This window comes from Mytilus californianus, unplaced genomic scaffold, assembly GCF_021869535.1.
Source record: "Mytilus californianus isolate M0D057914Y unplaced genomic scaffold, xbMytCali1.0.p SCAF_7, whole genome shotgun sequence".
NCBI lineage: Eukaryota > Metazoa > Mollusca > Bivalvia > Mytilida > Mytilidae > Mytilus > Mytilus californianus.
The window spans coordinates 87,153,994-87,180,736 of record NW_026262723.1 but is presented as its reverse complement, the minus strand read 5'-3'; the positions used below and the strand labels follow the sequence as shown (position 1 = coordinate 87,180,736).

General features: G+C 33.3%; 1 protein-coding gene across 1 annotated transcript in view; it reads right to left on the bottom strand.

Moving 5' to 3' along the window:
* The window catches only part of LOC127708127 (neuropeptide SIFamide receptor-like), a 34,562-nt gene extending 10,462 nt beyond the window's left edge, over nt 1–24,100 (bottom strand). The window contains exon 1 of the mRNA XM_052212970.1: nt 23,519–24,100. Coding sequence (XP_052068930.1) covers nt 23,519–23,894 — 376 coding nt within the window. The 5' untranslated portion in view covers nt 23,895–24,100. The remainder of the gene's footprint in view (nt 1–23,518) is intronic.
* Between the last annotated feature and the right edge of the window lie 2,643 nt (nt 24,101–26,743).

Below are 26,743 nucleotides of genomic sequence, written 5' to 3'. Positions count from 1 at the left end.
TAGGAGTATAACTCTTGAACGCAGAATGACAACACCAAAAAAGACATGCAGGATATATTTCATGACATTGTGTTCAAATGTCTAAGGATTTGGTCAAGAGGTATGATGTCAATTGTCATCCAGAACTAAAGAAAACTTCCAACCATATATTTAAACCGATAGTTTAAGAAAATGACCGTTAAATTGAAAATTCATGATGAAGGCACAGAACTGAAGACTGAAGATACCCTCAGGGATGATTGGTCCACCAGCAATGGCAATATCAGCATAGAAGTGCAGGCTACTTGGCAGATGATATCCTCTGGGACAAAATATCCGCCAGCAGTGGTTGTAATAAGTCATTTTAGATACCGGGCTTTTAATTTAGTACGCAAGACGCGCTTTATTTCTTTATAATACTTAAAATCAGTAGTGGCGCTAAAAAAATATACTTGGAAGGCTAAATCAAAAAAGAAATTAAAGAGCCTGCAAAACCAAATTTCCAAAAGGATGTGCCAAATCTGGCTAAGGCCTTCTATGCCTGGGAGTAAAATAAATCCTTTTTGTTTTAAACAATAAACATTTTAAACAGAAAATTAAAGAAAGTGACCATATAAATGATATGTCATCTCAGCACAGAAATCCTACCTACATGACTGGTAATACCGTCAGGGGAAAACGTTCACATGTAGTGGCGTTGATCTTGTAAAAACTAATCAAAGATACCATGCTTATAGTGATAAATGCTACGCGTTCGTTTCGTCTACATAAGACTCGTCAGTAGCGCTCGAATCAAAACAGTTGTAAGACCAAATCAAAAACGAATATAAAAAGCATTGCAAACCAGAAATTCCAAAAAAGTAGGGCCGAATCTGGCCTACTATAACATTATTTTTCAACTCGTATTTCACTATAACCTTTGTAGGATTTACCCGAGGACAAAGATTTGGAAAGCCAAAATTATAAATTATTTGAAACCATAAAAACAAACAAAAAAAGCCTAAAGATAACAACCAACCACGTCTAAAGTCACATTTGAGCAGCGGTACCGACCCAGTAGTAGTTATAATAAAACAAATAGTATACTTTCAGTGCGCATAGCACATGTTTCATCAAGTTTGAACTGAAAAATTACGAGACAAAAAGTACCATTTATATTGTGTCAATCACAAATCACTGGTTACTGCAAAGTAGTACACTCAGGGACTGATAATCCACTGTCATCAGTACTGACCTAACAGAAGTCATAAAAAATGCTATGAATTGCGTACGCACAGCACATGTTTTAGGAATACGCTGCATCAGGTACACTCGTTGAAAAAGATAAAACATAAAAACGTTTGACAGCATACAAACTAAAAGGGACTGAATATGACAACCAATATATACCGCCAAATGTTAACATTGCCTGAGGGTTTGCAACTTTACTTTAAGAATAATAACATAATTTTATGAAATGGAAATTTATAAATCAAATGTAACTATCATTTTAATCAATGAATAAATAGTGTACTCAAATCTTTGATTTGAACAAAGAGTAGATATTTGGTACTATAGTACATTTCGCTAATTTAAAAAATAGTTTCAAGACCCCGAAGCGAATGGCTCGAGTTATTCAGCTATCATGATATAAAGTTGTCAAATACTGATGCAACACGAATGTTTAAATATGTATATTGTATGGTGTACCGTCAAACTTGTACAACTATTTGTATATGACTACGTCGATCGTGAATTACGTGATTGAACTTCAGAAAACCAGCTGTCACAATAAACATCGTCTGGATTTTTTTATATAATCATGAATGTAATTGAAACGTCAAAACCGTCTGGTGGTGAAATAGATACCGATTTAGGGAAAATAGAACACCAAGGACAAGCAAGTGTTTTAGATAAAGAACATGTCATAAACTACCGTTGTTAGTATAGCAAAACAAAATAATTTATAGTTTTGACATGGTCAATACTCATAAATAACCCAAAATCAACACTGATCTATAATTAAAAATAAATTGGAATAGTTACTCCAAGTCGGTAATCAAGTATTTCTGAAGACGTGTCAAAATAGCTTTATTTGTTAAAAGATTTATACTTACTCAATACACCAAATGGAAAGAATTATGCATGTTCAACAAGTATGTATATTTTATCATGATATACTCCAACGTTTATATTCTATCTATAATCCATTCGTCCTGTTTAAATTGGGACCAAACTAGTATTAGACAATGCCTTACAATAGGCAAGTTAAGAAAGCGTACAACAACTCTTAGAGAGGCTCGTGGTGGAACGGTCGATTGTAAATTTTACCAAACGTTTTTTTTTCTTCCCAGCTGCAGTCTATGTTTCTCAATTTTCCCCGTATTTACTGAATTTTATTGATTTTTTTTTAAATTTTTCTTGACTATGAATGTACGTTTTGCCACTGAACATTATGAAAATGCCAGTTAATCTATCACATTTCAAATGACAGATAAATCATGAAATGCATAACATCCATATAAAAAACATATATGTAACAGTTAGAAACGTGTCCATTTCCCAAACGTGTTCGATTCCCCCAAACGTGTTGATATTTTCAAATGCCCATTTAGTTATTATTAGTTAATTGTTTGCCTTAACAAAAGTACGCAGCCACGTCCGGTCAGAATGGGGATGTTAAATCCGAAGCCTTGTGTAGGGAGAGATAGATCTACATATTGTATTTATTGTTAATATGTTCTCGTCTTGAATATGCATGAAATATTTGCCACTGGACGTTAAGCAACAAACAACCAATCAATTGATTGACTTAAATATGCATGAAATATTTGCCACTAGACGTTAAGCAACAAACAACCAATCAATTTATTGACTTAAATATGCATGAAATAATTGCCACAAAACGTTAAGCAATCAGTTGATCCATTATTTGTGTCAGTCGATTATTACCTCTTTCACAATTGATTTGACGTAATGTGAAAGTAAAAAAGATGATGCACATTTTTTATCAGCTCTTCAAAGTATGTAGTGGTATTAAGTTTTTAGTTTTAAAATATTTTTGGTTCGAGTATCACTAAAGAGACATGAACAAGAGGAATAAATTTGCATGTATCATTAGCATCCCTGATACCAACCTTATAATTCATAATTGTTAAGTACATGAAGGTATAATAGCGCTAAAAGTTTTGAGACGTTCAGGCGATTTAAAGTGGACACGTTTTGGCGAATAACAAATATTGGACACGTTTGGGGGATTCGAAATCGGACACGTTTGGGCGATTTGGGATTTTGAGGACACGTTTGGGCGAAATAGACACGTTTGGGGGAATCGGACACGTTTGGGGGGGGATGGACACGTTTGGGAGTGTTATGTATATATATATATATATAAACAAGTCTAAATTGAAAACAACGTTCAAACCTATGATTGCGTTGGATAAAAACCGCAATTTTTATACGTGTGCATGCAAAACAAATTTCTTGATAGAGTGGTCTAAATACAGCACAAACAACATTTTCCAAAAGACCAAAAAGAGTGAAAAAGTATATTTTAACAAAACGCATTTGACTAGCAGGTCGAACAACGGATGTTCTTAATCCCTGCTGACTGCCATGGCGATTGCCAAAAAAACGGATCACCAGATGTAAAAATGGATCTTAATTTATTAATTAAATACCAAACAGAAAACAATAAACTTGCGGAAAAGATGGTATACCGCAAACATGAGGTGCAAAAATTTGTACACCATATCCGGATTTCGACAATATATACTTGTAGTAAAAAAGCAAATTGGTAGTTTCGAAATTGTATAGATATTTTCAATAATTTCCGTTTGCTTAACGTCGAGTGCCAAATTTTTGCATGCATATTTAGGACGAGAACAATTTAACAATTAATACAACATATAGGTTCTGTCAGTGAATGGACTGAAAAAATAACGAAGAATTCAGCCTAGATTTTCATTAAAAAGGTGCTATGTAAGATAGGAAGGAAAATGTATCCTTTCAACAAGCAACATACGGAACTCCCAATAGCGTTGCAACGGTTCTAAAAGTGCAATTTCAATTTTTGGTCTGAAAGTTCCGTTTTCTAACCAAACACTTCGGTTGCGATTTAAAAAATCGACATAATGCTACCTCGGTAGTATTTCAAAACAGCTAAAGGATACTGTTTTCCTCCTCTAACCACGCATACATGTCTCTTAATTTTAGTGTTTAAAAAAAGAGGCGAAAAATCCCAAAGGGACATTCAAACGCATAAGTCGAAAATAAACTGACAATGCAATGGCAGAAAAAGAAAAAGACCAAAAGACAAACAACCGTACACACAACATAGAAAGCTAAACACTAAGCAACACGAACCCCACCAAAAGCGGGGGTGATCTCAGGTGCTCCTGAAGGGTAAGCAGATCCTGCACCACATGTAGCACCCGTCGTTTAACCTTACACATCATTGACTTCGGTGCTCAATAAAAAGCCTATTCATGCATGCTACTAGTACCTACAATGTTCTGACCGAAGCAATCAATTTAAGGTGCTCGAATTAACTTTGTAACTATCGATAAGTGTCCGAAAGTTGGATTGAGGAATCCTTGACTACTCCTCTACTTGAGCATTTTCCAGTTCTTGTAGTGTGTTAAGACAGACACTTGTGTTGAATTTAAAACACATGTTTGATCGGAATGAGATCGTCGATTTCGCTGGCGAATCAATATGAATAATTGCTTCCTGTTCAATGTCCTGGTTAAAGATTCTGATGAGGTAATGGACTTGCAATATCTTCTTTTTGTGCGAAATTATCGCATACTGCACTAGCAAACATTTTTACGATAGGAGTTACATATCTGTAGTACAATCGTAGCTGATTTCTACCTCAACCCAAACTACATATATCATGCTCAAATATACGGCAGTATTTTGCTGCCTCCACACCATCAAGGAAAACTATAAAATAATCTCGACCCGTCCTTGAAACGCATAGACGGGAAACGTTGTACATCCTCGCTGACTTGACGTGGTTTCTCGCAAATTCAATTCAACTATTTCGATGATCTGCTGTCAAAGGTTAACAGACAACTAGTTGGTCGTCAGGCGCGTTATCCAGATGATTGAAGTCGGTTTTGCAAAGTCTGCACCGAAATCCGTATCCCTGTAGCGATTGCTAAATCTCAGTTGCGCATCACAGCAGACGACGTGCATTTTTAAATTCCGTTTCACTTGGTTTGGTTTGATGAAAACGTGCAATAAGACGCACAATGACCTTGGGGCTTACGTTAAATATGAGTTAACTTTATATTGTGACAGCCCAGATTGGAGAAGATCAATGACTGTAGAGGTTTCACCGCCAAATGCCTTCTTATCGACATGCTTTAGTAACAAAGAATTTAAGAAAAAAGATTTAAATTGCAAGAACATATTAATTCAAAAGTCCTCGGGCGTAGTTTTTTTTAAAAACAAAATCCACCGTATATTCTCATAACAAGAACAGCAACTGTCAATTGCAAGTCACAAAAACACAAAACAATTTATAAATGTAGACATATTCAAGGAGCACTCGAAATATTCATTAGAAATGTATGGGAGATCTTTTTCGCTCAAAATTAGAAAAATCAGAAAAATGTGGTCCTCAATTTTTTTCAAGTATTTAATAAACACATACGACACGTGATCCTGTACGTCCTCATTAAATATAACCACAGAAGAAATTCCTGGTGGAAATATTTACAGTGCAAAATAAAGTCTAAAATTAAAATATGTCACAAAGCATAAAGGCGAAAATTGTTTTCTTTTTAATAGCAAAGAAAACGTTAAGTACAGTTACAGTAAAATAACTATTTCTTACTATATTATGCCCGAGTTATGGACTTCTATTACACCAAAACAGGACGAGCTAGCATTGAAATTTGTGACATTGTTACGGTAAACAAACCATGCATTCGACAAAGTTATTGCAGCTCGACTTAAAAGAAGTTGCAACGTAAAATACAATACATGTATATGTTATTGAAATTTTGTTATGATTTCATGAGGACTGGACAACTTTTGAATCGAAACCGAGGCTGCTAGTGTCGGTTACATCATACCAATATACAAACTCATTTTTCAATGGAATGCTGTTTTCACGTTGATAGTTTGCTCTATTTTTTATTTCCCTAGCACGGAACCTTTATCTATTTAAAAATGTCTTCCAACATCACGCCCAGAAAACAAAACAAAAAGACATTATTTATGCATATTCCTGCAGGTGTCAACCAAATTGTTCGAATTTCAATCGCTTTGTTGTATCTAAATACTAGTACACTGTTTTCTAGTAAAGTTTTAATACTCAAGTCAATATAACGTGTTTTTCTTCTATTTATTCTTCATTTAAATCAATTAGAACTTCATTAAAGCACCTGTTATTCCTCGGTTCAGTTACTGCAATGAAACCTATAGGTGGGCGTCATTAAAAACATCAAGAAATTTTACGTTTCCAATTAATTAAGAAAGGTTTGTCTGTACCGTTAACATCATGTAATTGTTCTAGAAGTGGTTCTTATACGCAGATGTTTTCTTTTTCCTTTGTCTCACTTTTATTTATCGTCCGATCACAAAATAAAGTGTTTACCAAATTGAATGATACTTTCAGTTACGTTAAAAGTTCATGTGTATGTCTTTTACTTTAGCTACGATTAATCTCGCACAACCATAGCCAATATAACAGGTCTTTCTGTGTTCGATTTTTTTTTTAAATAAAGTTAGTCTGATTCCAATAGTACTTGAGCGTGTCTATTATAGTTAGAAGAAAATTTGAAGTTAATCTAACTTTATATATCTATTTACGTAGAATCCTACTTGTGCTAAGGCTACTATATATATTTAAAAGCTATGGTCCCATTTATCACGAAAGCTGAATTAATTCATTTCCTGTGGCTTGCGTGAAAAAAGAAACTTGCTTACATTATCGGGAGAAAAGTTTGAACATTCCGAAAAACTAATTAGAACTGCAAATGGAAGGTTTTACACCACCATTGGCGAAAAGAAACACCTAGTGAATGACATTGTCTACATACAACAACGACATATATTAAGGTACATGAAACCGTGGATGAGTTCGTGCGATTCTGTACTGTAAGCATTTTCTATTCCACATTAATAACTTGATGATATTCAATGTAGGTCCGTTCGTTTTGAGACATTCGGTAGGACTAAAGTTCTATTGAGCTAAAATAATTAGACTGTTTTCACAATCGAAGTAAATCTTGATTTGAAATTACATTATATCGTATATATCCTAACAAGATTATGTGCCTATGCATTGCAAACAAAATAATGCCGCGCTCACACTTTCAAAATTCCATGTTCGGTGAATAGCTAAATATTGGTTAAAACCTTAATCTGGCATATTCTTACAAGTTCACATCATGATGAACATATGTTTTACGTTTCTAGTTGGTGTGACCACCACCTATTGGTAAACTACCTAAAAGACAAACTTTTAATTAAAAAGAGAGATGCGTTCACTGAACACATATATCTTGACAAAATGCGTGTTTCAAATATACAACCCTATTAAGAATATTCCATACAAATAAATTACACATTACCTAAAACTAAATATATATTAATTGCAAATAATGGCGGGTCAAAAAGCGTGTTTTAATTTGTACAAATTTGAATAGTTAGATTTCAGATTGAAATAAAAAAATACATGCATTTGTTTGCACCTGTCCTAAGTCAGGAATCTGATGTTCAGTAGTTGTCGTTTGTTGATGTGGTTCATAAGTGTTTCTCGTTTTTTTTATATAGATTAGACCGTTGGTTTTCCCGTTTGAATGGTTTTACACTAGTAATTATTTGGGGCCCTTTATAGCTTACTGTTCGGTGTGAGCCAAGGCTCCGTGTGGAAGACCGTACTGTGACCTATAATGGTTTACTTTTATAAATTTTGACTTGGATGGAGAGTTGTCTCATTGGCACTCATACCACATCTTCTTTTATCTATATATTGGAGTTGTTTGTGAACTTTTATTTGACAATATGTTTGTTTTTTTTATTTTTATTTTATTTTTTTAATTGAGGCGGTATCTAGTAAATTTATCTGTGAAAACTGATTTACGTGTCCCGTTATTTGAAATGTTTTTGCACACTACATGACGCGAAGTTTGTTTTTGTCAAAATGTGGCAAATAGGGGTCCAGGATCCTATAGTAGACGGTCAATGACAATACTTCTCATGATAAACACACGTGTCTTCTGAATTAAAAAATATAAGAATGATAAGAACAATTCTTGCAGAAGCGCATCTTAGTATCATCCTAGTGTAACTGTTTATTGTTTGTTATATATAGTTCATATACATATATTTAGTTTTGTTATTTTTATAGAATAAGTATGAAAATAAAGAGAAGTGGTATGATTGCCAATGAGACAACTATCCATAAATCTAATGGATAAAAATGGGAAGATAATTTCCCAATTAAATCAGAAGTTTCTATCACTGATTATCATGATACAATTTTTATTTACTGATCTGATATCGATACAATTCCTGGAAACTTATAGCCATTTAATTTCTGTAGTAATTTCTATAATTGAAAAAATGCTTTATGCAAAGTTATATCATTACTGCGCTATTGTCTTAAGGCAAATGGTATTGTCTATATCATTCATGAAAGCATAACCAAAACATCTTAATTAGACACAAAATAAATATAATATGCATTATCTGTCATGTTGTTATATTCAATCTGCCGAAACACAATTCACTTGCATGTTAACATTTTTTGTATGTTGCATGTTATTTGCGTGGATTGAGACCTTCAATTATCAACGAACATACAAAAACAAAATTTCCGTTTAGCGCTTATTATTTTAGATCACTCTATCTCAACCAACTTTTTGTAAGATTTAAGAATTTTGAAATAGTTTATTTAAAGTATAAATACATACCAAGAATTACAGATTATTTTCCTGTATGTATTTTTTTTCTTAGAGCAAAATGAACTTTTTTATGGAAGAAATTTGTATCTCAGCTACTTTTCATTACATACAAAAAATTATAAACTTTGCCTTATTCTTCCCTTTAAAACGGTATTTTCGTAAATTAAATGTTAATCGTTCGTGTTTAATTGATTTCTAATGTATGGGATCATTCAACATTTGTAACAATAATTTAACGTGAATTTCTTACTTTATAGACAAATACCTATTATGGACATCTGTGGTAGGCGACGTGAATTTCATTCTTTATAGACAAATACCTATTATGGACATCTGTGGAAGGCGACGTGAATTTCTTACTTTGTAGACAAATACTTTCCTATTATGGACATCTCTGGTAGGCGATATTGTCTATAATTTTCTTTTTATTCTATTATATTGGAAATTTTAAGCTGTCGTGCAAAAGTCATTATCGCATAGAGGTATGAGATATTTATTTAATTTTTAAAAAAATAAAAGAGTGTCGTGTTATACTTAATGTAAGAAATGTTTCCGGACATTTTAAAGAGAAAGCAATTGAATTCATCAATATGACGTTGCTGCATTTCAAAATAAAACAATTAATTCTTCCTTAAAGTCCTTTTCCGTTTTATTTTTGGTAACAGGCCAGACAGTTGTAAGACAAATTATAATCTCAATACGTATTTATATACTCATAAAGATGACTACATGTTTTATTCACTCAAAAGAAAAGTAAGAATTTGTTTACTTGATTGATGGCGGGTGTCAGTTGTACGTGTACGTATTCCTTGGTATCAGAAATGCACTCCTATCAAAACAAGATTCTTAATTGGCCATTAAATTAACATGACTAATTGGATTACAATATAATGATGAATGCATCTGGTTTTAGACATGCAATTCTTGATGGAACTACACTTTTAAGAATCAACACCAGAAAAGCAAAGTGTGCGAATACAGACAGTATGAAAAGAGAGATGTTGGTATATACGTCAATGGAAACCAAACCATAAGTACAAAATATACGTTCCTAACAAGACAAGTATCTACACAAAAATTCAATCATATCGCTCAAAGTCCGGAAGTGAAAAAAACCTATCCGATGTTTTTAAATCAAAACCAGTAATAATGTACTTCTGATAAGTTCATACGCTTGTTTAAGGAGAGTCGAAATAGTTTTACCACGGTTGTCATTATACTATTTTGAGGTATAAAGTTGGGAAAGGTAAGACCTTTTAAAACACATATTTTTCAAAAATCATTAAACCAGACTTTATCAAAGGTATTCGTGTTCTGGGTTTCGTTTTCCCAAGTGAAGTGTTTTTGGACTTGTTTGTCTTTTCGTCGGTTTCACTTTTTGAAATTTAAAAATGCGAGTTGTCGAGATTTGAACAAGGATGGGTCCTATAAGTTTTAGGGGGAAACAATCAACCAAACAGAAAAAATGAAAACTAAATAATCCTTCAATAATTTCAGTAGTGGTACAGATGAAAAACTTAATTGAAAAACATCAGTGTGCCAACATTAAAGTGAATAAAAAGCTTTAAAAGAATCTAGAACAGGTGCCCATCAAAATTAGGTCGGTGCGAGAACTAACGACTTGTGAGTAAAAAAAAAATCACATTTTTTACTTGAACTATTCCATATATAGACAATGAACCCCATTACCTACACTCACCATCACCAAAGAAATGAAAACACAAAAAAAAAGCAGCAAACTCGTCTGGCACGATGTGACAATCGACAAACCCATAAAGGTCATATGTATCTTTAGTTGACGAAGGAATGTAACTACATACGAAAAGGGAATTTCGAAAATGAGTCATCGTGTTTATCCTGTTTGACTATCTTTAAATTTCGACTGATAAATAAATATCCACAAATGTCCCAAATGGTGACTGGGGAATAGACATAGTGTCACTTTAATCTTCTTCCGACCGGCAGTAAAACCCTTGCCAAAGTGGGGCGTCCGCTTGGAGTTCGGTATTTTTGTTATACTTTCTAGGCTGTGCGGGATGTATAAATACACTTTGTCAGTCACGTCCGGTCAGAATGGGGACGTAACATTGAATGCCTCGTTCTCTATCTAATATCCCCTTATATTCCAGTAGCAGTCCAAATTTCTATGACCTTCATCCCGGACGCTCTATTACAGGACCTACCTATTGTACATACTGTTAATGTGTTCTAGCTTTGAACAAGCATGAAATATTTGCCACTGGACGTTAATCAATCAACAATTAAAGCAGAACTTTCTGTTTCTGTTATATACCTGATTTCTAGCCTACTGGATCATGGACGTAAATCACCTCTGAATTGGTGATTACTAGGGAACCTGATAAACTACTTTATTTTGTTTCATTTTGACGTAGCCTCTTTCATTTATTTTTTACTAGTCCTTAGCTGATTACCGTTTAACTAAAACTAAAAAAAAGAATAAAGGATGCCAGACGGCTAGCGGTATACAGAACTACTGAAATTCGACAAATACCTAGTTGTACGTTATGTATTTTATAATGTGTCTTCGGACAAAACGAGTTCGGAAACAAATAAAAATAAGATGTATTTATTCCAGTCAAGACCATTCAAACTATTGAAAAACTATTTATTTGTACATGCATGAAATCTATAGCAGGTGACTTGTAAGAACTCTCGATTCAATAATTGTAAAAATTAGTTGTAAGCTTCATAGAAAAATCAAATTTCCTCTTCCAATCCTAAATTTTAAATATTCATCAAACGTATAATTGCCAGTAAATTCGATCATTACGCATTTTACTGTCGATGACATCTGGCAAAATTTGTAAAAGATTGTGTAGGCATATACTTTTATTTCTTCACGGACAAAGAGATATTGTTTATCAGAACAAGTTGGCATGTGGCAGATCTGTTATAATTAGTCGGTCAATAAGAATTGTATCAATACAATAATTACCTTTCAAAATATATTTACCAAAGATATTACGTATTTGTTCTGTTGCGTTTTGACATCAATAAGGCTATAGCACTTATTCTAACAAAATACTTTTCTTAGGTTACATATACTTTTAATAGTATCTCCTTCTTTAATTTATCGTCTAATAAAAGTTTTAGCATTCTTGAATGATGAAATTTTACATTTAAAAAGGATGCGAAAAATAGCAAGTAGAAATTAAAGTCATAAATTGAAGAAAGACCTACAAAATCATGACAATTAAACGAAAAACGACGAGACAAACAACATTCCGAAAGATATTTTATAAAAAACTAAAGATTGAACAATGCGAACCCCATCAAAAACCGGGTTGAAATCAGGTGCTCCTGAACGGAAAAGATATCCTGCTCCACATGTGGCGTTCGTCGGGTTGCTAATAATAAGTTCAAATTCGGTGTGGGATGCCACAATTGGTGAAAAGAGTACGGGATAATGGCTACGAGAAATTTGAAAATATACGTAGTCATCTGGGACAGATATTCAATAACGGTCAACCAACACTGCTGGTGCCCGTAAAACTTCTCAAGGGATGACTTCAACTTCACCACTAGAAATAAGGTAGACTAAAAAAACTTATGCGATACGAATTCAAATAAAAAATTGGTTATTGTAGCTGGTGCTCAGGGAGGGTTGTGTATCCAAAAATATGAGATATGCTATAAACATGTACAACTAAAAAATGATATGTTTCCCTGCACACAACCAATGTATCTTAAGTAACCGTCTTCAGTTCCGTATGCTCGAGACCAAAAGTTCGGAAGATCAAACTATATAACGTTGGAGATTGCATAAACGAAAAGGCATAAATAGAACAACTAAAACCGTCTAAGGTCAACTTTGCCCGAGGGGGTTGCATCCTTAGGTAAAACTCATTTATATTTCAAAAAGACTAAATGCGCATCTTGCTTTTTAAAACTACAATCCTGGTATCTTTGTTGAATTTTTATGAGCTGGAAATTTTGTTTTCAAATTGTAAAGAAACTATAAACAAATTTATATCAAATCTTTAACAAATTAGAAGTAAATCATATTCCTACCTCAAGCAAATCACAAACACATTGTTTTCAAATTGTAAAAAAACTATAAACAAATTGTTATCAAATTATTAACAAATCAGAAGTAAACCACATTCCTACCTCAAGATGAAATCACAATCAAATCGTCAATAAATTGGTATCAATCATTAATTCTCAGATTAAATCATTTACATCTAGATCAAAAATATTTTCTGCCCCTGAGACCCCCAAACTTTGAAGTGCACTTGTCTTCATTTTACCTTAGCTACTCCTCTGATTGTTATTAATGTTAAGGGATTACTATCTCTGGTTGCCATGAGGGACGAACTGTTCCCTCTGTTTCTCTTACTTCTCCCGAATTTGACTCTAACAAGATTTGACAAACACATAGGCAACCACGTTCACTAAAAGGATGTCATATAGGCGATAGGTCTTAGTCTGGGTCCAAATCTGCTAATGTAGATATGCCCTTACTGCCCTGGACCTGGCCAGTAAACATCATGAAAAATTAAAACATAAAACTTGCCAGTGAATTTTGTCTGCTGACTCGGGAAGCTAGTCTTTATTTGCATGTCTCGATCTGTTAAATTTACACGTCTTTTACACATTTTTATTTTGAAAATTAATCCTGACAGTACAAAATTATTACGAGATACTGAAATCAGAGACATGTATTATATGTCTCTGCTGAAATGCACAGTTTCTGAATTTAAAAGGTTAACACCTTTAATATGTTTGAATAGTATTAATTGAATGTGTGAAATAATAAGTTAATGACTGAGATATTTACGTAATCATTATAGTTATCCCATGAGGACGCGGTGTGTTAGTGTAAGATCAGCCCGGAGGCCAGAGGGTGATCTAACATTGAGACACCAAGTCTGAATGGGATAACTATTTTACATCCCAGCTGTTTTAGATTAGACGAAAAACCATTTACAATTCATAAAATCTAGTTTAGAACGCCACACAACCAATACAATATACTTTATATATTACTATATAATATATACCCTTTATGACCCCCGAACAACTCGCCCCACTTTTGAAAATATCTTACTTCCTTTAAATATATTAAATAACTGAGAATTGGTATCCAGTCGTCCTGGTGTAGGGGTATGTGTCGTGGGTTGATATGCTAAAGGTCTTGAGTTCGAATCCCAGCATAGACAATGGATTTTTTCTACATAAATTTTGAAAGTGTGTCTTTATTCTATCCTTTATAAGAATAATTCTAAGTTTTATTGTGGATTAGGCATACCCGCCAAAATGTTGCAAAACAAAGGAAAGCATGCAAAACAAAGAAACTTAAGCTTGGTTGATCTGGTAGGGATGATCCGGCTCAGATCACCCCTGGTAGAACAAAGGAGCTGGGATGTAACACTGCATGTCATCATTGATAGTATATTTTACTCTTCATCTTGCAACCTTCTTTGTTCAGTTAATATAGAACAGTATTTGAAATTTGAATTTGATCTCAACCGGATGTCAGAGATATAGATAAACCCAGAAAATCCGAATGCAACAACATTGTATTCATCGTAACAAATCATCAATGAATCACACCATGATAGCTAACAAAGTTAACAAATCATTTTCAAGTCATTTCATATGATATTCTAAGTAAACAAATCATAACGAAATCACACCATTTTAGCTAACAAAGTTAACAAATCTTTTTCAAATCATTTCATACGATATTCTAAGTTAACAAATCATAAAGAAATCACACAAAAACAGAAACAAATTGCTTACATATCATACAATTGAAAGAAATCACAATGAAATCATTTTTTGGGAATTTGGCGAATTCTGATTTGTTTATAATTTGTTTAATGAATCGCAAGCAAATGGTACTAACAAATAGCAGAATCACGATTTGAAAGAGATTTGAATACGATTTGAATGCAATTTGTTGATTTATATTTCTGTTTGGGGTTATACATTTGCAAGCGACGAGGACTCCACCTTTTTTAAGCAAACACCGGCATTACAATAAATGTTTCCGTAAATATGAAAATAATTAAATTTAAAATTTGAACACCGAATATTATAAGTTATCTACGTTCATATCCGTAGATATGGATATTTTAACATCCTGAAGTATCCAAGTACACCCTGAGGCGCAGCCGAAGGGTGTACAGGGTACTGAAGGGTGTTAAAATATCCATATCTACGGATATGAACGTAGATAACGAATTTATCCCCGGTCTTAGTCTAAATCTGGCGATTTTTAGAGAAATTCGACCACAAAGTTTAACGTGAAAGCAACGTTTTTTTCATTTTTTAAATATCTTTTATTGAAATTTGGGAATTTGACATATTTTTATCGGGGTGTAGGGTACTACCTTTGGTAGAACCCTACAGGTAGACAAATATAAGACGTTTTTAAACTAGAGACAGAGAAACTGAAATGGGTCGAATTTGGCGCGCAATGTTGTGAGAGTTACATCATAAACGGTGTGACGTCAACGTGGGTCATTTGCATAGCTAGGTCAGTAGTACCATTCATTGACAATGTGGCTGCATAGTGATGCATTTACTAAAATGAGTGCAAATAATCGATATAATAAGATAAAATCGTTAGTGGATTAAGTATTTAATTATACAGACATCATGGAAAATCTACAGAGTTCGATATTTCATAAGGAACAACCATGGAACTAAGGAAAACGCGCGTGAAATTCCCCGATGTAATGGGTAGCTACGTCCGGGGATATGGGTTAGCAACACCCAGGGGCTATGGGTTTTGTAACGACGTGCGTTAACCAATCACACTCCTAGAAATATACTAAGCCGGGGATAAACTACAGTATTACTATTAAACATACGATAGAACCGAATTTGTTCATCCCACACGCGTTTTACGCAGTCTGACATCTGACACATGAAATTAAGCAGATGATAAAAGTACATTGAAATACAGTCTGAAAATGAGTATTTTTGAATGCAGATGTGTTTAATGATTAAGTTCAAAAACAATTTATATTATAGACCTATATTGATTTATAAAACATGCATAAACCATACATATATATAGGTAGCATGTATGTACCCCTACTTCATTAGGAAGCTGTACGCATGCAACTTTGATTTTGTCGTACCAGAAACATTTAAATAAGCGATCGAACAATCGCTCTCTTCTGAATTATAGGATTGATTTCCATAAAAAGACCCCGATGATGCAGAAGATGTAGCTTCATTGTATAAATCGCCTTGAATTATCCTATTCTACTATGAAATAACCGATGCAAGGCGTGTGCGTTGTGGTTATACAGAATGAACAAATACGCTGCCTCATCCTATCGGAATGAGAACATCAAATAGTATGCTCCGTGTAAGAAGCTTGATAAGCTCGGTAAATGTAAAATGCAAGTTTATAATTGTTAAGTGATCCATAGGTGATCTGATGCATGTCGAACTGTCTGTCCTATATCGCTGCCAACCTACTAAGCAATGCAAGAGAAGTAAATGAAACGTCAAAAATCTGTTCTGAAAAATCAATCATTTTTTTCACAATATGTCATCAATATGTTATTTTGCTGTCGAATATAGCTACTTCTAATTATAATTCTATAAAGTCATTTAAACACAGGTTTGAATGAAATTATTTTACGCGCAATAATTCGAGTAGGGTTGAATAAAAATTTCGATTTTATATTAAGAACGTGTTTTAACACTTGATTGAATGTAATTATTTAATGTGCTGTTAATCGATAAATAAGTTTGCGTTACATAAGTTTAAAAATGGTTTGTATTAAGAACGAGAATAAACACTGCTACTCTTAACATCAATTGTACTCAGAGGCAAACTTTTATGAAGTAATAATTTAGTTAACTATTTAAATAGGAAAGTGCAAATACAAACTATTGAAAGGAAATCATTAGACAATTCGGATCAACCTAGCTAATACATGTATGGGCCGGTTTAATGAGTAGCAAATATTAGTCAATATGTTTTCCTTAAATCATGAAAGCTAGACTAGACATGGATTACTTTGTAATTGACTATCTGATGCCTAAATAATTTCGAAATCTGTCAACGTGTATTAACAAATAACAAATAAAATATCCAAAGCCGAAACAAATTACTCAGCCAATAAATAGCTGTAACATTTGTATGTATATGTTTTTATAAAAAGTCTAACAACGTCACATGACAGAAGTATTAGATAAAGTAATATATTTGGAAGGATTACGGGGAATCAGAATCATTAGCTGATAATTGATAACATTAGTTGTTTCCATCTTTGTACTTTTGTCTTTTTGTGGATAGTTGTCTGGTTTGTATTTATACCACTGCACGTACGATGACCTATGATTGCTTAAATCAACACCATTTGGTCTCTGTTGGATAGTTGTCTCATTGGCAATCATACCACATCTCCTTCTTTTATAGTTGTAGAATTTATTCACCATTTATTAGACTCTATGCGATTTAGAGCTTGACACACGTGTATAGACATTTGTCTATTGGTGAAGACTGTATGTTGAACTCTATATGTCTTGACTTTAGTTGCTGTTGAGTTGTTGTATCATAACATGTACCACATATCTCGTTTTATTCATATAAACCAAACACTTTAACATAAAACATTTAGAATTAATAAAAATATATCTGAAAAAAAATACACTTCAGAAATTGTATAATAAACAAATTTTAACTCCAATTTCCATCACAGATCTTCAAGTATGAATTACTTTTCATTTGAAAGTAAAGTTTAAATCTGTATATCAAAATTCTGCATTAACTCAAAGTTATGCTGCCTCTTATCATAAAATTAGCACAGATATTGCATGTTCCAGTGTTATATGGCTACAAAGACATCATGTCTATCCAACTCACTGGTTTGAAAAAAAGGGGATAAGATACTCGAGGGGAAATCAAAACGTTGAAGATGCACAGACAACACTATGGAAAGCAGAACCCAGATGAACAGACAGTACTATGGAAAAAAGAACACAGATAGACAGGCAGTACTATGGAAAGAAGAATACAGATCAACGGACAGTCTAAAACAAAAACTACACAACAATCTAAAGATGCAGTAACACGAACTCTACCAAAAACAAAATCTTAACTCAAATGCTCCGAAAGGGCCAGCAGTTTCTGTTTATATGTGATTGTAGCTTTGTAACTCTTTGATTAAATATGTTCAATGAGGAGTAATTTCTTGTTCTTAGACATCAACTACCGTATTATTAAATGTATATTGTCTAACCGTCAGACAATTAAAAAAAATATCGGAACAGGTCAATTTTCTAATCCATTAACTTTTCAAATTATGTCAATGCATGTCGTCGTTATGGGACCTTGTGCTAATTCATACGTCACCCTGACGCTGAATGTACAATTAACAGCTATATTCAGAATCATGACTTTACAGGTACCATTGTCATTTATATGGTGATAATCAAAGGTAGGAAAAGTCTGCAATTAAAATCCAAATTGCCTCACCGAACGTCATATGATACTTTTATAAGAATACTATTTACAGAAACTTTCAATATAAAACATCTATTTTAAAATATAATAATGTTTTGTTAATTGAGGACAATATACTTAATTAGTTATATTAGTCAGCAAAACAAAAGAAATAGCTTGAATTGGTATAAAAACTAATGCAGCTTCTTAAATATTGCCGTTGAATATTTTAGATCTCCGTGAATTGATATTAAGTCAATGGGTGTTAAATACTTCAAAGGCTTTTAATTTACTATTATAGTTTTAAGATTCGCCTACAACAAACCTCGATAGTGCGAGATATACGACGTCGTCGTGTTGCCTTTTTCCACACGGTGTGGTTGTCGTCAACACCTATATGGTCAGATCATATGTTTTCGTACGTCATATGAATTCGTACATGTACTATGCATGCTTTTTCAATGGAAATTGTGACGTCACAATGCATTCTTAATAGCACGAAAACCCATGAGACGAGGATACTGTTGAGTTTCTGATTCAGAAATAAAGTATCAAAAGCAGTATAAAGAGCAGTCATGTATTTCGGTATCGTAAACAAGCAAATAACCAGGAACAATCCATGAAATTGCCTTTGTGTTCTTTTCTAAACTAGCATGCGAGAAAATTTTCTGAGGGAACTGTTCCTTTGATTGATTCTTGGTTGCTTAACGTCCAGTGGCAAACATGTTATGCATGTTCAGGACGAGAACAAATTAACAATAAATTATATACAGAAGGTAGGTCCTGTAATAGAGGCCGTCCGGGATGAAGGTCGGGGAGATTTGGACTGCCACGGGAAAATGAGGGTAAATTGGATAGGGATAGAAATTTTGCCTTGCAACAGGCTACCTACGGACCCCTCACGAGTTGTTGCAAGGGTTCTTAACGTGCAAAGAGCGTGGCACTCTCTCTACACGAGGCATCGGATTTAACGTCCCCATTCTGACCGGACGTGGCCGCGAACTTGTACATCCCACAGGGAACTGTTTCAAATAATTTTCCTATGGCATAAAATAAAGACACCTTTGTTATTTGAGATTAAACTGACTCAATAAACGATGTTCAACAATTTACTTTTATCAAAAGATGGATATACTGCAAGGATAATAAAATGGTCAAGTTTATTCTTAATCTTTCATTTGTCTCCTTTATACTTGTTTAATTGTCTTACTTTAATCAAATTCTGATTTGACACAAATTCATTAGATATCGAATACTACTGTCTTCAGTAGAATTGTAGGTAAGGAGAATCCATTCAGTACAGATAATCCATTCAGTTCAGAAAAGCGGAAATTGTTCCAGATAATTACTGAATCAATGTCTAAAGGAAGCTCATATGAAAATTTAATAAAGTTGAACAACTCTCTAAATACTAACTTTGTCCTTTTTTCTCGGTTATCTTAGATTAATACAATGGCTCTGCGATGTGAACATTATCATATATCGGAAAACTAAGGAATCAAAATTAAACATAAAATTAAAAAAAAATCCTGCAGACTTAAAATTAATTTGACATAAATCACATATCTCCTTTTAACCAAAATAAGGAAAGGATCTTATAAGGCAATTATTGGTCTCTACCCTCCCCCTTATTATTTTTTCAATTTATTAATACATGAGTATGGTCACTTATGAGCTTAAAATTCAATTGTGGTATGAATATGGCGTCATAAACATGTCATAGTTGATATATTGGGTTAAAACTGCTATATTCTGTAACGCTTTCAGTTAAGTAAATATATTCAACATATTTCTAACCAATGTGAAGGTATAGTGCTCGTCTCGTTTGCTAGAGGTCGTGGGGTAATCACGATAATGCTAAGTAAAACAAAGGAAACCCAAGGGTTGACTGGGTATTGCATGTTGTCAGCCGAACCTGTCCGACATTCAGACCAAGGCATTGTCAGTGTTTGGCTGTGCACGGTGTATAAATACGCAACCACGTCCAGTCAGAATTGGGAAATTAAATCGAGTTCTCGTGTGATGAGTGTATTGCCCTCTGTACGTTAAAGAACTATTAAAACATTAAAAGGCTAGTAGATGGCCTTTTGCTACGTTACATTTATGTCCAAATGCAGCATACCCTTTTTCCAATACCAGTCAAAACATCCCTCCATACAACCCTGTCGAGTCACTTTTCAGAATTTGTTCTAGTACTGAATAAAGATGAAATATTTGCCACTGAACAATAAGATCAAACAAAAACGAGATATTCAAATGGAATTTGCAACTTTCCTACTTAGCATGTACCATTTCGGAGTGGGAGCAAAGACTGGTCGGCTCAATGTGAGAATGAGATGTTCGAATGACATGTCAACTGAGCAAGCACACAACAAACTTCTCGCTCGGCGTATCAGATAATTACAAAGAGGGTTTCATATTAGTATCATATTGACATGTTATAAATAAATAATATAAATATTTGGCACTAAACTTTAAATATAGCGATCAATAAATGTGTAGAAGACATATTGCGCATTATTATGGAGGTAGGATTTGCTAATGTAAACAGTTTGAAGGCTAAACGCACACATGCAAAACAAATTTCGTTTATTACTAATGTTTGGTAAACATTTGACGATTTTATAAGATTTATACTAACTTGTTGTTACCGAAAAGAAAGAGCAAGGAAAGTGGTCGTATAAATTTTTTTAGGGAAAAGACAGGAACATTCATGTAATAGGTAAATTAAGAGTGCGAAAAATTTTGCACCAACAAAATCTGTCCAGACTAGGAACAGAAATATGGTCACTACATGTCTTCCTCCGACCGGCAGTAAAACCCTTGCCAAAGTGGGGCGTCCATTTGGCTGTGCGGGAGGTACAAGTACGCTGCCATGTCCGGTCAGAATGTGGCACGTCAAAAACCTTTTTGAGGGGTCCGTAGGTAGCCTGTTGCAAGACAAAATTTCTGGCCCTATCCAATTTCCCCTCATTTTCTAGTGGCAGTCTAAATTTTCCCGATCTTCATCCCGGACGGCCTTTATTACAGGATCTACCTTATGTATTTATTATTAATTTGTTCTTGTCCTGAACATGCATGAAATATTTGCCACTGGATGTTAAGCAATCAACAATTAATTTATCCGTTCAGTCTGGAACGACGAAAGTATAAATAATCATAAAGTATTGGGATAATAATAATAACATTTTTAATTCACTGTGAAAGTTCGAAAGGGGCATATATACTTGGTTGTAGCGCCTTCTTTTTTTCCAGCTTGTTCCGACAACAGTAAAAATAAATCATGATAAACGAAACTATATGGTTAGATTGTGTGAGTGAGCGCAGAATTTTACAACAAGGGACAGATGGATATTTGAATATAAGCACTAAAATACCATACGATGTGGAACTATCGTATTTCACAGCATTGAATCTTATTATACGGTGTTCGCTACCGGTTTTCAAAGCAACAAAATTTTGAAAGAATCGCCAGATTCCACAAAATAAAGAGACAGATCTTTACCACAAAAGAATTTTTTCGAAACAAATATACTAGTATATGGAAAGAATTGAATATTTAAAATCATATGAAATTTTATGGGGCAAATGACAAAATAGTAAATTATATTGTTAGCAATGTATTTAAGATAAATCACTTATTTATATTAAATGTTTATTTTTCTATTTATCTATCTATATATAATATATATATTACATCGTTCCTCATTGCTTAACATCCAGTGGCAAATATTTCATGCATGTTCAGGACGAGAACAAATTAATAATAAATACATTAGGTAGATCCTGTAATAGAGGCCGTCCGGGATGAAGATCGGGGAAATTTAGACTGCAACTAGAAAATGAGGGGAAATTGGATAGGGCCAGAAATTTTGCCTTGCAAGAGGCTACCTACGGACCCCTCAAAGAGGTTTCTTGACGTGCCCCATCCTGACCGGACATGGCTGCGTACTCGTACCTCCCGCACAGCCAAACGGACGCCCCACTTTGGCAAGGGTTTTACTGTCGGTCGGAGGAAGTCATGCATGTAGTGACCATATTTCTGTTCCTAGTCTTGACAGATTTTGCTGGTGCAAAATTTTTCGCACTCTTAATTTACCTATTACATGAATGTTCCTGTCTTTTTCCCTAAAAAAATGTATACGACCATTTATATATTATAGATAGAAAGATAAATAGAAAAATAACTATTATATATACTTAGGGTAACGGTTGACAAGACATTGCGATATATTAAGGTAAAGTTGCATTTATAGTTACGGACACCAAATTTTAAGCAAAAACAATTCTATGAAAAAATGTTTAAAATATTCAATCTCTAAGACTTTTAATTTCTCAAATGTTTAAAATTTAGATTTTTTTTAATTGTTGGTCTCGGGTATACTTGTCAGATGATGTTACTCTTTCTATCAAAGTTGAACTTTGACGGTTTTTGCTGCTTGCGTTTTGTCCTTCAGGTTTTTTATGCTTTCAAACATTTTATATGTTTGCCTTTCTAATCTTTTTTCTCGAGCGTAATGAAAACTGTCCGTGAAGTATGTGCTGCGCATACGGAAATCAGTACCCTACTGTGTTTCCGAACATTTACAATAGAATCAAGCAATCTTTGTAAATTGATGAATCCTCCAACTCCGTAGTAAAAAGGCCAATAATATAGCTATATTCAATATTTAAGTAAATATGTTATGTAAATGCTATAAAAATGACCAATATTGCTATATTATTCAAGTGTTCCATTTAATAGTATAAATGGGCAATGACCGGGCAAGTTAAGGTCATCTAATACAACATGAAAAAGGACAATCCAGCCATATTTGATTTAAATCGATTTACTTTGTTCAGAATGTATGTGCTTTTTTTTTTAATTTACGACGCCTTACTATAGGTGATGATTTAGGACAGACCACTGAAACAATATTATTATCCGAAAAAAAATTCTTGTAGATTGAAATTTGCAAACATATGAATTATTGCAATAAATTTGAATATTTCTTAGGAATAATGTGGTTCCCGAAATGATAATATGAATTCTTCTGACATGCAGTTCCATCTTGTTGTATTTGGTTATTGAAATGTCATACAAGTAGGGTTTTTTTTAATAGCATTTGTATTCTAAAGTAGACATTTGAATATCAATAATTCAAACTAAAGTCTTACGTTCACAAACTAGTAAAAAATAATGAAAATAGTATATACTTACCTACAAATATATGTGTGAGAAGTGATACTGGTATACAAAACAGAGCTACTAAAATGTCAGCTATTGCCAGATTTACAATGAAGAAATTAGTCACTGTATGCATCCACCTATATCGCAAAACTACTGCTATCACAATGACATTGCCAAAAAGTGCGAATAAAAAGGCAATACCATATGCTATAATATAAATCGCAGTTATCTCCGGAGGGTGGCGATACTCCGAAGGCATTTCAAAGTTTATAGTTCCATTCGAAGAATTTGTTATTACACTTCCATTAGTATCAATGTTGGTATAGTCTTGTTCAGATACACTTGAAGTGTTGAAGAAGTTCATCGTAGGTACCGAATACTCTGTAATAGCACGATTGGTTTTCATTTCAAAGAGAAATAAATTTCCCTGTCAATCAAATGATTTGCCGTTTTCTTGAATGAACAGTTGGTTATGTTTAGCGTATATTTTACATTTTCTGTGTCCACGCTTGTTGTATTTATTGATCAACTCTTTGATTGGTGTTATCGGAACAACTCATTAATCACAGCATTGGTAAAAAGAAATCTTGGAGCATGTTTCTCATTTGATTGTCTGTTCTTTACAACAAAGATATCACCTGTAATTATCCCTCTACAAAGTGATTATCAAATTATACAAATACACGTTGAAAAAAAAAATGAATGTAGGATTTAAAGAATATTGACGCCAGCAATTAAACAAAGGCATTTAATATCAAATTAGACTTTTTCAAATATATCATTCCAATTTTATTTTGTCATATTCAAGCATTTATACTATTTAGCAGCGCTGTAAAATGAAACAATACTTTTGTTAAGAAAATAATTAGTCAAGCATTTATACTGTTAAGCGCTGGGGTGATACAATATTTTCGATTAATGATATCAAGTCAAGAATTTCAAAGAATTGTATTTGCAGCTTGTATAAAACTGATAAGGTACGGATTGCTAACAAAATCTTATAATTTAGCTTTAAACAAGACACCGTTGCTTGCTAAGGCATATAGTTTATCTGTTTTACACTTCTCCACGTGATAGTAAACGTTCAGTCTTTATGGTTTGTATGGTTTTGTAATTTAGAAAAATCTATGATTGATAAAATTCTTAGGTCGTTAATTGCTTTTAACATGAACATAACAAATGCAATGCAATAATTCTTAAATAGGAATATGATTGATTATAGTTTGCTCAAACGTCCAGTGGTACATATCTTCGTACATATTCTGGACGAGAAAAACCACACCATTTTGACAAGTGAGGACCAGGATATTACTCATATGTTTAAATGCAAAGAAATAGTACCAATTAATATGAATTTATTTCTCGAAAAAAAAAAAAAAAAAACATTTAAAAATTTTCCTCAAAGCATAACTAACATTCACAGTATGTCATTATGCATGTGTGAATTTTTAAAATGTGGTGTTTTTCCTATTATATGATAAAATTATAAATGATTAAAGATGGCTGAAAAGTGTAATTTTTAAAGATTTTAACATTTTGAGTATGTATCAAATACAAAATTCATTTTGTTAGAATCATTTTTATAATCATTTTGGAAGTACACATGTATACCTGAAGTGAGCCTAGAATCAGCTGTTTCCTTCTTCATTTGTATATTTGTGTATATACACAACAACGTGATTTCGAAAAAAGTATGACAAAATTACCGAACTCCAAGGTAAATTCAAAAAGGGGAAGTCCATAAAAACTGACAAAATCAAACGTTATCAACCAACGGAACGAGTGAAAAACAACTGTCATATTCTTGACTTGGTACAGGAATTTTCGAAGAACAAAAATGGTAATTTAAACCTAGTTTTATAGCTAGCTAAATCTCCCACTTGTATGAAAGTTCTTTATAGTTGTTTGTATAATAATTGGGACCCATCAGCCACAACTGTGCAAACATACATCTCAAACATACAACACAACTGGCCAAAAAAATCAATCAAACATATAATGTAAACAACACTGTAAAAACATTTTGTGAACGAATCGCAACTCAGAACCCACCTGCACCAGGTACGCCCAAAGTCAAAAACCTGATAGCGGGATGCATAAATACCGAGACACGTAAAAAGTCATAAGACCAAAATAAATATAATAACACGAAGACAAATAATGGAAAAACTGTAAAGTAAATAAAAAGATACACAACTTCAGGACCTAGAATCGTTCTTTGACAAAAATAAAGGCAACAGTAGTATACCGCTGTTCGAAATTCATAAATCGATCGGGAAAAACAAATCCGGGTTACAAACTAAAACTGAAGGAAACACATCAAATATAAGAGGAGAACAAAGACACAACAGAAACACTAACATGCAACACACACAGAAACGAACTTCAAGATAACAATAGCCATTTTCCTGACTTGGTACAGGACATTTTAAGAAAAAACCCTGGCTCATTTTTTTTTGCTCAGACACCTATGACGTTTTACAAAGTCTGAGAGTAGCAGCTGCAAGTTCTTGGATATCGTATAAGTTGAGAAATGTATACTCCATATGCGGGAGAAGTTGGTATACTGCTGATGGAAAGACAGATTTACAAGTGTGCAAACATGGTGTTCTAAAATTGATGGCAGAATTGAAGATGAAATCAGTATGCGGTAGTAAAATTGATGTTTAGCCGTTGACTCAACTATCCAACGGAGAAAATATATCGTCGGGATATTTTTTTTGTTTCCGGTCTGCGTGTCCGTCTATCCGTTCGACCGACTTATCAGAATAAAGTTTAGCTTTACGATGATTTACAATGAAGTTGTGGTCACATTAACTTACAACAAAGTACACATGTTCATTTAGATGTTTTAAACTTTTAAACGACTTTTCACCCAGATTTTGCAGGTCACTGAACATAATATATGAGTTATCAAGGTACTATTTGGCCCTGAAATATTATTTTTTAAATATTCTTGAATTACATATGGAATCTATGTTCTTCATAATAAATAAAATACTTGCTCTTATGGATTAATATACAGCCACGAAAAGACAGTAAATTAAATGAAATGGCCTATTATGTGGTATGAGATTTGTTTAATCAGTAGAGTTTATCAAATGTAATGTGTATCATTGACTGCTTATTTGTTACCCAATAAAAAAAAACTACGTATTTTATTTTGTTCATTGTCTGACAATTACTTCATAATTCATTAGAACTTTTAATTTAACTCATTTTTAAAAATTAGAATTTGAAAGGATTTCACACTTC